Source organism: Daphnia pulex, chromosome 8 (genome assembly GCF_021134715.1).
Source record: "Daphnia pulex isolate KAP4 chromosome 8, ASM2113471v1".
Classification (NCBI taxonomy): Eukaryota; Metazoa; Arthropoda; class Branchiopoda; order Diplostraca; family Daphniidae; genus Daphnia; species Daphnia pulex.
Genome location: NC_060024.1, coordinates 6,297,494 through 6,314,427, shown reverse-complemented (window position 1 = coordinate 6,314,427; position 16,934 = coordinate 6,297,494). Strand labels below are relative to the sequence as shown.

At 36.9% G+C, this 16,934-nt stretch overlaps 4 protein-coding genes, 1 long non-coding RNA gene and 3 other non-coding genes across 9 annotated transcripts; 2 read left to right on the top strand and 6 right to left on the bottom strand.

Moving 5' to 3' along the window:
- The first annotated feature begins 26 nt into the window (after window positions 1-26).
- LOC124199500 (serum amyloid A-5 protein-like) lies at window positions 27-968 on the top strand. Its single transcript, XM_046595321.1, has 4 exons — window positions 27-138; window positions 236-298; window positions 383-476; window positions 557-968. Exons 2-4 carry the CDS (start codon window positions 250-252, stop codon window positions 798-800), a joined length of 387 nt encoding a protein of 128 aa, XP_046451277.1. The 5' UTR covers window positions 27-138; window positions 236-249; the 3' UTR covers window positions 801-968.
- Window positions 969-2,680: 1,712 nt separating this feature from the next.
- On the bottom strand, window positions 2,681-5,902 carry LOC124200333 (acid-sensing ion channel 1B-like). The gene is made up of 10 exons (XM_046596532.1): window positions 5,723-5,902; window positions 5,444-5,659; window positions 5,282-5,363; window positions 5,124-5,212; window positions 4,865-5,042; window positions 4,651-4,786; window positions 4,315-4,570; window positions 4,014-4,233; window positions 2,895-3,006; window positions 2,681-2,823 (listed from the first exon to the last, which is right to left on the bottom strand). Exons 1-10 carry the CDS (start codon window positions 5,863-5,865, stop codon window positions 2,681-2,683), a joined length of 1,575 nt encoding a protein of 524 aa, XP_046452488.1. The 5' UTR covers window positions 5,866-5,902.
- LOC124200334 lies at window positions 2,866-5,249 on the top strand. 2 transcript variants are annotated; one of them, XR_006877273.1, is made up of 5 exons: window positions 2,866-2,995; window positions 4,048-4,532; window positions 4,608-4,810; window positions 4,870-5,017; window positions 5,090-5,249. It is a non-coding gene; the product is annotated as an uncharacterized LOC124200334 (long non-coding RNA). The 2 variants fall into 2 exon arrangements; XR_006877272.1 differs by having other exon boundaries at window positions 4,608-5,017.
- A 424-nt stretch (window positions 5,903-6,326) lies between the features above and the next one.
- LOC124199260 (transcription factor Maf-like) lies at window positions 6,327-7,191 on the bottom strand. The gene is made up of 4 exons (XM_046595013.1): window positions 7,032-7,191; window positions 6,815-6,935; window positions 6,644-6,734; window positions 6,327-6,555 (listed from the first exon to the last, which is right to left on the bottom strand). The coding sequence occupies exons 1-4, from the start codon at window positions 7,047-7,049 to the stop codon at window positions 6,534-6,536; spliced, it is 252 nt and encodes an 83-aa protein (XP_046450969.1). The 5' UTR covers window positions 7,050-7,191; the 3' UTR covers window positions 6,327-6,533.
- Window positions 7,192-8,356: 1,165 nt separating this feature from the next.
- On the bottom strand, window positions 8,357-8,440 carry Trnal-cag. The gene has a single exon. It is a non-coding gene; the product is annotated as a tRNA-Leu (tRNA).
- Window positions 8,441-9,191: 751 nt separating this feature from the next.
- Trnak-uuu lies at window positions 9,192-9,264 on the bottom strand. Its single transcript has one exon. It is a non-coding gene; the product is annotated as a tRNA-Lys (tRNA).
- Window positions 9,265-9,542: 278 nt separating this feature from the next.
- Window positions 9,543-9,615, bottom strand: Trnak-cuu. Its single transcript has one exon. It is a non-coding gene; the product is annotated as a tRNA-Lys (tRNA).
- Window positions 9,616-12,358: 2,743 nt separating this feature from the next.
- On the bottom strand, window positions 12,359-13,895 carry LOC124200582 (glutamate receptor ionotropic, delta-2-like). Its single transcript, XM_046596852.1, has 7 exons — window positions 13,798-13,895; window positions 13,493-13,586; window positions 13,256-13,414; window positions 12,951-13,128; window positions 12,594-12,811; window positions 12,413-12,524; window positions 12,359-12,369 (listed from the first exon to the last, which is right to left on the bottom strand). The coding sequence occupies exons 1-7, from the start codon at window positions 13,881-13,883 to the stop codon at window positions 12,359-12,361; spliced, it is 858 nt and encodes a 285-aa protein (XP_046452808.1). The 5' UTR covers window positions 13,884-13,895.
- Window positions 13,896-16,934: the final 3,039 nt, after the last annotated feature.

Below are 16,934 nucleotides of genomic sequence, written 5' to 3'. Positions count from 1 at the left end.
GCAGATAAACATTTCGGGGATATATAAGAGTCTTCTCCGGCTACAATACGACACTGCACATAATCGCGCTATCAGTTCATTGGCGAACGGAACTTGCTAAAGGAAGACTCAGCACCATTTCTCAGATTACTTTATTCGGTAATAAGAGATAACGTACTTGTGGTTTCAACTTACGCATGTTACTAACTGTAACTTTTTTATTTTCCTGATTATTCTTTCATTTCGATCGCCGAAGGTGGAAAAGTGGAAATGAATTGTCGATCGCTTATTTCTTTGTTTCTTATATGCGTTTGCTTCAGTAAGTATATATATCCATTTCCATTTACTAGCTATTTTTTTTAGCTTGATAAGTTCTGAATAAATTTACGCTGAATTTACGTAGCTGGAGTGGCCCATGCATTTAACTCATGCTCTGCCAGGAAAATGTGGGACGCATACAACGAAATGAAACGGGTGCAATGCAAAAACTGTGACAGGTTTGTTTCAATTCCTTCATAATTCAATTTATTAAAAGGTTCCATAAATGTCTTGTAATTAATTAATGGTGTCTTATAAGGTACTTTCATTGTATGGGCAACTATAATGCGGTGTACTCCTGCTCGGGTTCTATGGATGATAAGAAAGCCACGGCAAAGCAAATTAGTGACGTACGCGAATGGGCAATCTTCGGAGGTGGTGCGGACTCTGCTGGGGACCAAGAAGCCAATCTTTTTGGACGCAATGGAGGAAGTTGTGCCTCAAGGTACCTTAAAAATGTCCGCTGTGCCTACAATCCCGCGACGAAACAGTGTAAGTGGTGAACGGTGGTGAACGGTGCGACATATTACATTATCGTAGTCCTGACTAATTTACTATGGCAATAATTCATGTCCCTTGTCACCCATAAATTGGGCAAATATATTCGCCTATTGCCGTATGTGAAAATAATTCTGTGGGAAATAAACAAGGAATAAAATTGATGGAAAAAGCTTGAGTTTTTCTGTCTCTGCCGATCTTTGTTTGCGTGAATGAAGGATAAAATATTTGATAAAACCGAGATAAAACAGTGTTAACATAAACACTGTTGTATGGAATGGGTATTAATCACGAAAGGTATGGCATAATAAATTCAAAACCTTAACGGGAGAATTTTGCTCAACATTAAAACAAGAAAAAGATGGCTCGTAAGAGGATCGAACTCATGACCTCCGCGTTATTAGCACGGCGCTCTAACCAACTGAGCTAACAAGCCTGCAACGCATCAAGTATGTTATAACTCAATGATAACACAATGGACAGTCGAAATCTTGCTAGTGAAAAGCATGAAAAGTTTAAAAAAGTTTTGGCTCGTAAGAGGATCGAACTCATGACCTCCGCGTTATTAGCACGGCGCTCTAACCAACTGAGCTAACAAGCCTTGGGGCAGTCGAGTAAAAATACAGGAAATATACATATGATCTTACTAAACAAACTTACTTAACGTGTAATGAATACATTTGCTATAAAACTAGTTATAAATGAGGCCATATTCATCTCCATGCGCGTCTCCATGTTGCGGCTTCTATAAGGACGACCAGGACGACCGAACTTATTGTCCTATCATTTTGTTTTTCTCTTAAGAAGAAAAAGTAAAGACAAAAAATCCTAGTGTGAACTAAATGGGAGAAAATGATGCCAATCGAAATTATTTTTCAAACCTTGGATGGCAGATATAGTTTTCGACTGGTAACTATAAATAGCATCGAAAGTGGCCTCGCGAAAGGAAAACACCGCACAGCAAGTTATAAATAAGACTCGCGGTGCGTGTTGCCTTATAATTTCTGAAATTCTCTATTTCATTACCGATCGAGTATTCAAACCTGTCCGAAAAATGTCCGATGAAGAATACGGTCGTAATCTGATTAAAATCCCAACAGAATCTGAAGACCAAGCCGAGCGTGACCAGCGGGAATGGTACGCCCTGATTCCCATCGGTACCTTGGCTGTCCTGGGAATCGTGCTATACGCTATCTACCTGCTATTATGGTCCTCATAGCGACAGACCAGGAAACACGATATTCAATCGCATAATGTATACCATTCATTTTGTACACCAACAATAAAATGTGTGGTGATCAATAATTTCCAAGATAATTTCGATTCGGAATAAACAAATTAATTTCAACAAAAATCTGCTTAGCAACTTTCTTAATTATTTATCATACGTACCTACACATAACAATAATTATACCAAGGATAAGGGCATACGAGATTATAAACGATTGATGATGGGCAATCGTGTGTAACCATAAAAATGTTTCCAATTTAGGAACAAAGTTCTTTTCCTCTGTCAAGGATGGCGCTGAAAGCACTAATGTTTATTTTTGTTTTTCAGAGCCACAACGTCCGCATTATTTATTATTATCTCTAGTCTAGTGTTGACGTATGCAGTTTTACAAGCTGTACCAGAAAATGGATATGGTTCGCGCTAATATCTCACTTTTTAGATAGATTGTTGCCCTTTGCTTATTATTTTTTATTCGCTCGCTACATCACTAATTTGATGCCATTTTCAATCAGAATTTACTACACTATTTCAGGATCGTTTATTATATTCTCCAGTGACCTAATTTTGCACATAAAAGGATGTAACAAACAAAAACGCATACATATAACTGCTTATAGCAATTAAATAATGTGTTTGATTATTTTAGGAATTTAATTAGTGTTCGAGTGGTCTCTCTAATGCTGTTTGTACAATGTTAAACATGCTGGATTTTTGTCGTTTCACCAGTCCGGGTGCTTTCGTCAGCCATTTGACTATCTGGCGTGATAAGGCGTCGACAAACTGAACCATAGTCAGCACTGCGATAAAATATCAAAGAAAAACCAAATCATTTTGCGCAATGTTGATGTAATTAATTCAATAATTCAACCTGAGGCCCCTAAGAGGAGACCAATAGTCCCGCCGATATCGCAAAGCAGCGAGATGATGTCATACGCAAATTCTTCTTTTGTTTCCTCATACGTCATGTCGGTAAAATATACCTGAACAAAGAAAAACGTAATTACCTTTCCCAAATAAGAATGTTTTGATTTATATGGATATACAGTGGGTACCTAAAGTATCCGTACGGCTGAGAGGAGCAGTACGGAAAACGCGTTTTTCAAAACGCTTCCATAAATTGAATTCTCGTTGGAATGCAATAAAATTTTTTTGTAAGGTTAAGATTAGGGTGGGGTTTCATCTGATTTTTTTTGGGAATTTTTCAACAACGCGATATGTGGTTTTTATCGCGTTGCGAAAGTATCCGTACGGCCGAGAGGCCTAGTAGGGAAATGGGCTTACTTTGGAGGCCTCTTATTCGGTAAATAAGTAACATTAAAGGGTGGGAAAGTTCTTAAAAAAAAGAGCTGCATTAGCTCTATATGTGATCATAAGATCACATTTTTTAAGTTTCATTTATAGTAATGAAATCAAAAATGAAAACACGAATTATAAGTTTTCCGTTTTCTTCCCCTCGATTGCCCATCACCAGTGTTGCCATGTCCCAAAATCTCTTTCTTCCCTTGGACGGAAGAGGGAGAAAGAGAAAGGGTAAATATCTTTTTATATGGCAACACTGGTGATGGGGAATCGAGGGGAAGAAAACGGAAAACTTATAATTCGTGTTTTCATTTTTGATTTCATTACTATAAATGAAACTTAAAAAATGTGATCTTATGATCACATATAGAGCTAATGCAGCTCTTTTTTTTAAGAACTTTCCCACCCTTTAATGTTACTTATTTACCGAATAAGAGGCCTCCAAAGTAAGCCCATTTCCCTACTAGGCCTCTCGGCCGTACGGATACTTTCGCAACGCGATAAAAACCACATATCGCGTTGTTGAAAAATTCCCAAAAAAAATCAGATGAAACCCCTCCCTAATCTTAACCTTACAAAAAAATTTTATTGCATTCCAACGAGAATTCAATTTATGGGAGCGTTTTGAAAAACGCGTTTTCCGTACTGCTCCTCTCAGCCGTACGGATACTTTAGGTACCCACTGTACTTTGTACTGGGCGCAATCGTCATGGCGGGCGAAGGTATCAGCATTCGTTTCGTAAAGGTACTGTGAACAGGTGCTGGAATATCCGCATTGACAGGCAGCCGGATGCCATCCATTACCTTCCCACAATAAATCTTTCTGCAAGTCTTCGGCAAAAAGCAACTGCTGTGAAGTGTTACAGTACGGTACGGATGTGAAATTCGGTAAATTCATGTACGGCATTCTATATATTATGATGGCGTATATAAGAAACAAACTTAATTGGAAAATAATTCTCTCAATTTCCATTTTAATTTTAAAATACCGACATCCCGATTTCTTGATCATTTTTTCGTGAAAACAACGGCTGATGCAACGTGAAACTGTTTTGGACTCGTCAAAAGAACAAGGTGCATGGTATTTACTCTCGGCTTGAAAGTGTTTGAGGGAAACGGCGACATCCTTGTTCCAGCCCTGTTCCAGAAAGAAGCCGTGAGTCAATGCGCGGATGTCGTGAGTGCTGTACCGATCGCTGATCATTATGTAAAATCTTTGCACATCCGTCGTGTTGCCCTTGTTACCTATACAATTAGTAATATCTATTTTAATTTGAAACAGGACCTATATAGCGTTTGAATTATTCGCATAATTGTTATTTTACACAATTTGATGTTGAAACCATAAAATTGGCCACTGACTGTCACCGGCAATCCGGGGAAATGGAGGCAGTAACCCAAAATCGTGAAAATTCGCATTATTTTCCCGTTTTCCGTGCAATTGACCCTCGCCTGCAAACACTTTATAACACACAGCAATTCTCAGTTTAAAAATGTAAAATAATATTAATGAAAAAATATCTTTAGTATATATTATACGCTAGTGACGTCGTCTTCCAATTCCCAGCCGGCTAGCTTCCACAAAGTGACTACGTCGTACACGTCAGCCAGTTTGTACATGGCATCGACGGGATCTCCAAATTGTTCTCCTTCTGGAAAATGAACTTCGTAGAGCGATTGGAGCTTAACCAGGTCTAAATGAGACGTGTCTCTAGTCCTAAATTATTATATCCCATTATTAACATTTTATTACCCTTTATATAGTACCGGTATAATTGAATAATCCAAGAGGACTTACAAAGTGTCGCGATAAGGGCAGAGTGTGATGGATGGAAACATTAGCGAATCATTTCTTATGAATCGCACTGTAGTCGAAACCGGTCGAGTCTACGCGCAAATGAAAATAAATTCTGAATTAGTAAAATTCAGGTATAAGATATGTTATGCTAATCAAACCAGGTAGTAATTTAAACGGTCGCGAGTCTGTAGCAGCATTAAGGTGAAACAGGTCGTCAATACCAACAACCAAATTAGCCTCCTATTATTTAATAAAAATGGAAATCTATTAGTTCATGATCAAAGTGACCAAATGGAATGGAATAAATTTGAAAACCAAACCTGATCAAGTTAGCTTGACTGTCCAAGACCGTCTGGAAGCCAGCGATACCAATGTCGCTCCAACATGACGGCGGCTGAGGATGAATCCCAACAGATGAAGGAAATGGATATGTAATTCCGTTGATGGTATATGACGCCTGAAAATCATCGCTTGAGTGGTCGTGAATCATCCACGCTAGTCTTCGATGATGAATGTCGCGCCTTTGTCGGAAACCACTGAAAATGTTAACAATGCATTTAATGACAATTTAATCAATATAGGTTAAAATAAATCCTTACTCGTGATTCTGGATCGTGTCGTCGTTTGGAAACGAAGAAAACAGACTCGGCAATGATTTTTGCGTCATTTGTGCACGAATGACTGACCACATCCAGTCTTGTGTTCCTGCAATGCTGTCATTAGTTAAACTGAGTCCCAGCATTGTTTTGTTTGAAACATGAAAACAAAGCAATCGATTATGTCAGCCCATCGGCCTATATATGTCGATGTTACAAGGAGCGTGCGAATAATTACAGGTGCGCGTACCATAATAGGGAGCATGATGGTTCCCAATAAATCATAATAAGGCTGGCTAGCATTAATAAAGGCGTGGCCGTGGCTATACAAGCGGAAATGGCTGAAGCGCTGATATCGATCCAATTAGTGGCAACCATCAAAAGTTGCAGGTTGGAAAAGAGACGTAACGTTCAGTTATTTAACACGCAGATATATATTCATTGTGTTTGCTTTACTCTCCAAGCAGCAGCTGGGAATATCCTCTGACAACTCGGAAGTGAATTATTTCTAATTCATCCACTCCATTCGGTCAATGCAAAAAGAAAAGTATTACGTAATAATTGTTGCTCTTAAGGATACATCAGTTCAACAAATCGGAAAAAAATGTTAACATGGAGTTGCATGTATTTTGTATAAGAAACCGATACAGGACGCCACCAATAACAGAGAAAAGGTCCTTCAACTTTGGATAATTAACATGTAACAATTGAGTTGAAATGCGTATACCGTAACGCTATATAGTAACAAAAAACAAATGAAGCTTGTCGGAGCAAAATTCAGGGCTGAATGCTGATGGTGTTCGTTAATTCTGATTCAGTGGTGGTAGCCGCCATGTCTTGATGTAAAAATAATTATAACAAAACATGTGTTTAATAATCTTAAAATCCTTAAAACATCTGAATAAGGGGGGTACTAATAATTACCCATAACCTCCATATCCTCCGTGACCATGTCCTCCTCCGTGACCATAACCTCCATGACGCCCATGGTGATGATGGTCATGGTGATGGTGACCTATATGGATTGTAAAATAATCAATATGACAATGATAAAAATGATACAAATTTTCAAATAAAACTCTAAAATGTATTTACCCCCTCCATGTAAAAGCTTTTTAGCGAGCAAAAGGCCCAAAATGGGAGCTCGTTTTTCACGATCCTCGGCATCTACCATTGAGACAATCATCACGAATACCACCAGAAAACCAACAAACATCTGCAAACAAAATCAATAATAATAACAACTTAACAAGAACTTTCCAGAATTAAACTTATAGTTCATCTTATAATTTTAAAAATGAATTTAACTCACCAAACTAAGGCGGCTCATCTTGATCTGATGTTGCTGGACGTAGTTGCTTGGCGTGAATGATACTGTTTCGACGATTTGCTTCCTCTTTTTATACACGAGTAAGGAAGTTCGCCCTTCCGTGAATTATTAACTGGTTCGACCGCAACGGCAGCAGCAAAATGAACTGCTCTCTTCTGGGCATTGTAGCGGACCGTAAAGGTTCTTATTCCCCCATTTTAAAAATGTGCTATTTGCAATTACAAGGTCTTCGTACCCAATAACCGTTCTGGAAAAATTACAGCTCAATAGCTTGCTGTGACTGTGATGTTACATACACATGCTGCTGCGGCTGCTACACGAGTCCTCCAGCAGCTGTCGCATATTATAAATTATATCCACCTTGGTCGTATTTTTGCGGTTTTGCTGCCGTCTTGGTCGGTGGTCTTACCGGTTCTATGCAATCATAATCTTTGTTATATCTCGAAAATCTATACGTATACTCGCTTTAAAATTGTGTTTCGGAAGTCGAAAGGAATTTTTGGATTTCCCGAAGCGCAATATGTGAAACATTTCGTCATTGTGTTTATATTTACTATAGCAGCAGCTGTTCAACTGTTTCAGGCTTGTGAACTTGAAAAATAAGCTGAAATTGGTTCGTGCTGCGCAGTATCGTGCAGAGATAGAACGAACACTATAGGCTATAGCAAGTATTTATATTAAAGTGCTGACTTGTTTCACGAAGGTCGGCCTTGTAGCGAAGTCTTACTGCGCACTGACGCTCACACAATCGCCGACATGGGAAATATGAAAGTCTTTGGGCAAGGGCAATATAACATCAATTGGTTTTTGCACTGCAAATAATCGACAAGCGTTTATGCGTTTTTGTATTGCTATTCAACTCATTCGAGTCGAAACAAAGAACAGTGTTGTCCTATTAAACGTGATTATTCTATTCTACTCCACAATAACTGTTGTGTCCGTTTCATTTAAAACGTATTACAACAAAGCATCAAGACATATTGTACAGAAATGAATTTGTCAATATGAGTCAGCAGATCAACAAACCCATAATGTTGGTGTATATGCAATAAACCTGTTGGTTTCATGTAGTACCTGTACCTGTACATTATGTATACAAACAGCATGATGGACATAAATTTTCATTTTGATTTCCAATTGTTCTGAATATAATGTTTGAACGGTAAAGCGCGGTTTGAAGCGAACCGGTTTTAGGCCTGTAGTTCTACCATGCGCTGAAATTGGAATTCTGTTGAATTCCATGTTTGTTATTTGTTATCGATGGAAATTATCACACACTCAAATTAGTAATTTAAAATAAAAGGAGTTGTCAGAAGTGGGATTCGAACCCACGCCCAGAGAACTGGACTGCGACCTGAACGCAGCGCCTTAGACCGCTCGGCCATCCTGACATATTCTTTGCGACAAAAACGACTTAGCAATGTCACACATTTCTATGAATTCCTTGATTTCTATCATTTTATAAATTTTGTATAATAATAAAATGAATTGCTTTGTTGGATTGATTTTCACGGGCCTACATATTTTGATTTAACTCCAAAAGTAACATTTTTTTATGAAATCAATAATATTGCAGGAAATCGTCTCTTTTTATCGTGCATAAACTTTTCTTCAGTAATTAACGCAAAGTGGAGGACACCAACTAGATTTATTATTTTACACTGCTGACAATCTCTATAAAAATATATGGCTCGTAAGAGGATCGAACTCATGACCTCCGCGTTATTAGCACGGCGCTCTAACCAACTGAGCTAACAAGCCTTGGCTAGTAAAATTCAACACAATATTCAATAGATGTCAGGATTCTATAGTTTCAAAACATTTGCTTTTATTTAAATGGTCAACATTCCAACATCTCGGTCAACTAATTTAAAATTGAAAGTAAAATAATACTTAAAAAATTCAAGTTTATCGAAAAGACTAAAATGACTGTTTCTTGAAAATACACATATAATAAAAACCGTTTTTTCACCGACCGCTAGACGGCTCATGACGATTCCCTCTCTTTGCTTCAACCAAGTGTTTTTTCAAACTTTTAATTTCAAATCCTAGAAAAAGAAAGTAGTTTTTCACGATAACTTCAAATCCAAATCTGTTCTTCCATTGTCAATTATTTTGCAAATAAATCGAAAAAAAAGAGGCCGCCCGATAAGGGACTTGAACCCTTGACCTCAGGATTAAAAGTCCCGCGCTCTACCAACTGAGCTAACCGGGCTGAAAGAATCAATAAACTTTTTAGTTTTTAAACTTGACAAGTAGTTGTAAATTATTTTTTACATTTTACTGCAATTCAGGTAAGAGTTAACTTAAAAAACAGTTAACACAAAAAACTTACTTGTTTTTAATGTCTTTAATTAAATTGAATTAATAGAAAAAAGGGAAACAAAATTATTCTGCATATTTATCAGTTAGTCGACATCTAGGTTTAGGGGAGTCATGGGATTAAAACGTATAAATAATTTTGTTGCACAAATTATGAAAAATAAAAATTTTCGCCCAACGTGGGGCTCGAACCCACGACCCTGAGATTAAGAGTCTCATGCTCTACCGACTGAGCTAGCCAGGCCATGCAGAAAACTTCTAATTTTAACATCTATATCTTCAACAGCTTTGGCTCCAGCGTTTCATGAATACCATTTCTTTGCTTTCTTACGACATAACAAAAACATTCCATTCCAGATGCCTAAGTGATTAACGAGTACTCTTTATAGCTCGCGTGTATTAAAAAATCAGGTTTGGCCAATGCAGAGTAAAGTTCAGCACTGTTACTACGCAAATATAGCATGTAAAAATCATTCTATTCGCGCTAGCCAATGGGGAAATGACGAGTTGATTTGTAATTAGAATTAAGTTGAGTTTGCGTCACCAAACGTTTTGACGTTGGCAGACCGTACCGATTAATCAAATCAGCGGAAAAAATCCAAAACAGAGTCCAACTATCAGATATTAAAGTAAGTGATTTTTGCAACACACAAACAGCATTTTGCTAAGTGAAATAGTGCGCATATTTCAGAGGAAAATACACTAAGTTAAATACTGCTTGCCGGTTGCCGACCAAAATGTGGTTGTTTTAAATTGCCAATTCGTTGCTAAAAGACAATTTTTATTTACACGAAGTCACTGGTGTAGAATTCGCTACTACATTTGACTTTTATTTAAGAAATAAAACCCCGCAGCGTCAAGAAGAAAAGAAAGCTTTTCGGAATAGGGCATCGATGATAGTCGTGTCTACTGTATATAACTTACCTCTGTAATATTTATTTTGAAAAGGTCACACTCGTCAAACAAAAGCTGAAATGCTATCAAGCCGTTTAATTATTAGTTTTGTTGTGAAAGAAAGTACGCCCATCATGGAGTCGATGATGTCGAAAACTCAAAAAGTGTTCACAGTCGCCTATGCATTTTGGTAGAATTTTCGACAAAGACATCAATATATATCCAAAATTAAATATCTCGATTCTGTTAAAAGTGACAACGCGGTCGTAAATGTTTAAATATAGCCTAACGAGCGCGTCTTTTCATAGGAAAAATCTCCCGCATAGAAAGGAACCTGGCGGACTTTGTAAGAATCACTAAACCGCTGTCCACATTTGGTAGAAGCAAAGAAATACAACGGTACTATTTCACGTGTAAATAACAAATTAGTTGAGAAAAATTTAAGCATGATTTTGCACAGTTGGGGAGCAATATAAATGTGTATAAAGTATAATGAAGTTAAATGCTAGCGAAAACATTAGTCATGGTATGTTCAAAGAAAGCTACATAAACTGTCGTGTTCCCTTACCGAAGTATGAATCTTCTAGGTCAATAGGGAAATGACAAGTTGATTAATTCATTCGAATTGATTGAAGTCTGCGTTACCAAATGTTACGACGTGTTACGACTCTGGCAGACCATACACTATCGATCCCCTTATATTCATCAAAATAAGTTAGAATGTTTTCTAATCGAGAATAAACTGTGCCACACCTGAGTTACAAATGCCTTCTCCCAAACAACCGAGATTAACATATAAAGCAAATTCACAAATTAATTAAATGAACAAATAAATAAAAACCCATTCGTTTTTTTGTCGAATAGACGAGTCGAATAGATTTATTTTATTAAGAATTTGGTCACAGAATGTTTTCTTGCCTCACGAACTTTTAATTTCTTTTGAAGTTAAACATGCGGAGGACATAATTGCTTATTGAAGCGGAGTATACACAAATTCCGGTAAATACTTTAGAAATCACGGCCAATAGCAGAGCACATAGAGAAATCCAATTTGTGTATTTTTTACAACTATACAAAGAACATTGCAAACATTGCATTTGGGATGCAAATAATTAATAATTTGGAATTGAAAGCGTTGAGAAGCTGAACTAATTTTTCAAGAACATTTATTAGTAAAACGTCCAGTTATTTTCGAACACTGTGCTAGAGTTTTACGGAGCGAGATAAATTATATTTTGAACCAACTGAATATAGTAGCGAAAACACCAGTCCTCGTTACTTAAAAAAAAGGTTACATCAACCAGCTGTGTTACTAATATTAGGTATGATACTTCTAGGTCAATTTGGAAATGACGAGTCATTTCATTCATTTGAATATAGAAGTCTGCGTCACCAAACGTTACTACTTTGGGCAGACCATATACTACCGATCCCCCTTTTCAATTTAAATCAATAAGTTAGAGAACATCAAACACAGAAATAACGATGAAAGGTTTTTCTAATATCCTAATTAAATCATCATACAAATAATATAAATAATCAAATAGGAATTGAATTATGGACATAGTATATGCGATGTCTACCAATTTTAACCGTTACGAAATGCCAACGCCATTCGTTGGTAACAGGAAATGAAATTTTCCATGAAAAAAGCCATTGTTGCCAGTCCGAGTCCGACGCCCAAAATAAGAAATGCGCCGAATAAATCGTCCATTCCGATAGGCTTCTTTTTGGCAGTTTCCGGTCGCTTTTTAGTGAAACACTTGGGCGCCTTTTGGATGTTAATTTTCATCCAATACGGAAGAAAGCCCATTTCCCAAGCTTTCATTTCACTGAACATCAAAGAAACAGGAGTTTAATAATTTCAAGACTATAATGGGCCTAGAGGTAAAACACTTACGCCAAGTAAAATTCCGACGTGAATTTGCTGTTTTTTTGCAAGGGGAAATACCAGAATGAGGAACTGGTTATTGGGTCGGTTGTTTTGAAACGACAATTGCCCTCCTTCTTGAAATTATTGGCAACGAAATTGTTGCAAAATGTTTGCAACTGAAATCATTAACAGGACTAATTAATAGCCTACCAACGCTGTTTTATATAGGAACTGCGCAAAATTCGAAAAAAGAGATAACTTACAAAAGGTAAACCATAATGTCCTGTTTCCAAAAGTGTAATGGCTTGCGGTATGCTGTTCAATTTGCGATTAGGATAGCGACGAACCTGGTCACCCAGAATCTTTAATGTTCCCGATGTAGCTTCCTAGAAAGAAAATTATACTTCAGAAATTAATTCGATCACATGATCATATTTTCTCGGATCTTAACATACCATTATATCTTGCTCGATGACGCTATTATCAAACAGAACTACGCCGACATCTTCGCTGGCGGCTAAATCTTCCAAGGTGTTGATGGATGGCATCATTTTGGGCGCGGTCAGATAGGAAACGACTGTGCCGGAATAGCTGTTCACCAAGACCATGGCTGCCAATAACCAGGCACCCATAAGAATTCGGAAACTTAACCGCGAACCCGGAACACTGCCTCCTATTCCATAAAAATGACAAAAAGAAGTAAAAATATGTAATTATGGAAACTTGCTCTAAAATTTGTCAAATAAAAAATGAAGTTTTATTTTCTTCTTGCTCATGTAAGTATATATAGTTACGTATAGGAGATCAATTGCCTTGGTTCGCGATTATGTTGATGACGAATATTGCGTAGCAACTGGCAGTTTGCCAAATGGAAAGTCTCGTCGTCTCTCTCGTTTCGAATTTGTTTGTCAAGGATCGAGAGTGAATTATTGTCAAGACAGTCATCAAGCACACCATTACCACCATGGTAAACAAGATGGATAACCACACCTAAATAGTGTAAAATCAATGATATATTCAATAAAAGTTGATGAATAACTGTTGGATGCCCATCATCTCTCGTAATTTTAGAATTGTAATAGTGAAACAATTTTGATTAATACATATGTTTTTTTACCGATTGTTGAAATGGTCGAATAAAGGCAAAGAGCCGGGGTTCTTCCCCTCGTCGAGGTACCACCATAACTTGAGGCTCCGACATAATGAAGTATGCAAAATCGACATTTTTAATCCTTTCTGCGTTGGTAACCACTGGTAGAGCTGATCCATCAACTTCCTAATATCAGTGATATAATGATGACTATCTAATAAGTATTTTAAATTTATTTGTTTGTCTTATTACAAATTTGATCACCTTGTTGACAAGGAGATTGTAAATGACGCCAAAGTCACTCATGTTCCCATATTTGGCTTTCGTAATGTTGTTGGGGATAGAGAAATAAGTGTACCTGTTAAAAAAGAAAAACCCAACCAAATTCCATTACCAATTATTATATTAAACTGTTTGATGCAGCACGCTTGATGAGCCATTGTGCAGCACACATGTAAACCTCTCAACTAAAAACGCACTATAGGCCTATACTTATATAGCCTAACATCGAAACAAAATGCAATTATAAAAATCTTATTAAATAACACGAAAATGGTGACTCGTCTTACGTGAAATTGAGTTTCTTTGAAAGCCAGTCGATAAGTAATGTGCTACTTCCTGTGTGAGTGTAGTTTCCGTCGGGTCCCTTGGTCATCACGATTGAAGGTGGAGCCTTTTGATTTAAGGTTACTTTATATAAGGTTATACTTTATTGCTTATAAAAAGATTGGTGAATTTAAAAAAAAAATGTATAGACTTTAGGCTATACATAGTAGCTTATCATATAGAACTGGTGAAATAGAATAAAAATAACGTAAAACATCAATCTTCATATTTACGTGAGCGACTACGAATTTCAAATGTGCCCCGTTCAGGTAGCCAAAGTTTTTAGCGATTAAAGACGGAGAAAAATCAGCAGCAGAAGCAGCAATTAGACGCAGGTAACAGCAGTTTACCACAATGAGAATAGCCAGACGAGAAATAGTAAGTTTCTGCATCTTCTCTAGAAAATTAATTAAAAACAAACTTGTAATGTTTAAAAATCAAGATCTGGTCTAGTTGCGATTTTACCTTATATCCGTGCAAGTAGGCCTAGTTATTATCAAGCAACACAGTCTTTCGTACCTTTATACCAGGAAATGAGAGCGAGTTGTGCAGATAGTTCTGATTCCTAGCAAGAACAGTGGCTTAGAATTCGAAACTATTTGGCTTTTATTTAAATACGAAACCGCGCCGCGTCGCCAAAAGAATGAATATGTTGTCAGATAGGTTGTCGATATATACGCTGTCTTTTGTTTAAGTTCGATTTGTGGTGGACTTTTATTTATTGTTTGCACACAATCGATTTTGATTTTATAGCGACAAAGAAAATGCTGTTGATTTTCAGGACATTCATCAAGCCTTAGGATATATAGTGCGACTGCAATGGTGTGTCACGCAATCGTTGCCATCAATACATAGCTCAAAAATGCATGCATGTCTTTCCGATGCCCGCACTTTGACAACGAAGTCATATAAACATTCCATAAGTAAAATGTCATCGTTCTCCGGAAAAGTGACATATCGAAGTCACCATATAATAGAAATGTTTTAAAAATAATTATAACGAAGTCTTCTTTTCAAAAACATTTCCCACAAAAATAGTGAATTTTATAATAACTATATCAATCCACCGCTCTTGGTATAGAATGCACACAAAAGGTATTGATATTATTTCCTAAGTAAATAAAGATCTACGGATAGTTTGAGACGATATTATTGAAATTAAAGGGCATTCATCTCTATTTATCAAGCACCATCTGAACATGAATTTTCAAAAAATGGGGGGCATAACAAATTTGTTTAGTGTGAATAAAGGGTAGTAAAAACATCAGTTATCACGATAAGCTCAAAGAAAGCTATAGATAACCCGTATGTAATGTTGCATGTCATAATTCTAAATCTTTTACAAGTTGATTGGGGAAACGACGAGACTGATGCGAGGCAATTAAACGCATTAAACGTCGAACCTCATATCGTTTGGAATGAAGTCTGTGTCACCAATTGACCAATTGTTGGCGACTGTTGCGCCATTCTTATTTTGGGATCCGGACTCGGACTGGCAACTATACTACCTTTATTTTATGGAAACCCAATTTCCCTTTAACAACGATTTACCTTAGTGACATAAAATAACAATCAAAAATTAATTACGTAAAAGTAATCTCTCTCTCTCTCTCTCTGAAATCTGTGCACTGCTTAATTCACTTTATGTTTCAAACAGCACTTCCTAACTATTTCTGGTATTTTCACCTTTGGGCTCAGTCGGGGTCAGTTGTGTATGGTCTGCCGCAGTCGCGATATTGTTGATAAGAGAGTCATCAAGCACACCACTACCAACATGGAAAACAGGATGCAGTGTAAAAACTAGTGACATTCATTTGATATTTAACCAGAGAATTAATAAGCCCAGCGTATTTTTATTGGACCAATTAAAAAAATTTAAACATAATTTAAAAAATAAATATAGGAAATAAGAGTGCCAGCGCTCACTGGTTGCTGGAATGGTCAAACGAAGGCAAGAAGCCGAGGCTCTTCTCTTCGTCGAGGTACCTCAATGGCGTGAGGGTCCACCCACATGAAATATGCAAAATCCAAGAGTTCTTTCCTCTGCTTTGGTGTGCCAATCTCGCAGGTACAGCTACTCCGTCGACTTCCTATCATCATATACAAAAATGCATTTTGAAATAATTTAATGTGAAATACTGGACGCGCGTATTTTAAATTCTTATTTGAATTTTATATTTCCACTTTATTGATAAGAAGACTTATTTAATAAAGAATAGCAAACTCGCTCATGTTCCCAGCATATTAATTATGTTGTGAAAGAAGTGTATAGCCCGTCAGCATGGAGTCGATGATGTCGAAAACTCAAAAAGTGTTCACAGTCGCCTATACATTTTGGTAGAATTTTTGACAAAGACATCAATATATATCCAAAATTAAATATCTCGATTCTGTTAAAAGTGACAATGCGGTCGTAAATGTTTAAATAACGAGCGCGCGTCTTTTCAAAGGTAAAATCTCCCGCATAGAAAGGAACCTGGCGGACTTTGTAAGAATCACTAAACCGCTGTCCACATTTGGTAGAAGCAAAGAAATACAACGGTACTATTTATTCACGTGTAAATAATAAATTCATTCTTTTGAGACGATATTCATACTACTAAAGAACAATCATCTCTATTTAATTGAGAAAAATTTAAGCATGATTTTGCACGGTTGAGGAGCAACATAAATGTGTATAATGAAATTAAGGGCTAGCGAAAACACTAGTCACGGTAAGTTCAAAGAAAGCTACATAAACTGCCGTGTTACATTATCGAAGTATGATTCTTCTAGGTCAATGGGGAAATGACGAGTTGATTAATTCATTCGAATTGATTGAAGTCTGCGTCACCAAATGTTACGACTTTGGCAGACCATACACTACTAATCCCCTTTAATTATTCAAACCAAACTAAAACAATTCATCGCAGCGAGTGCCTGTATCAGAAATTGCAGTAAGTGCCCTCTGAAACCCACTAAAACATCTGCTACAGGAAATAGTGTTCACATGTTTCAAAGAAAAACTACATAAAGACAAATACCACTTAGCGACCAAATTGCGGTCGTTTTTTAAGTTTTCAATACATGTTTTCGGTGAAAGAGAATTAAATTTTCCATG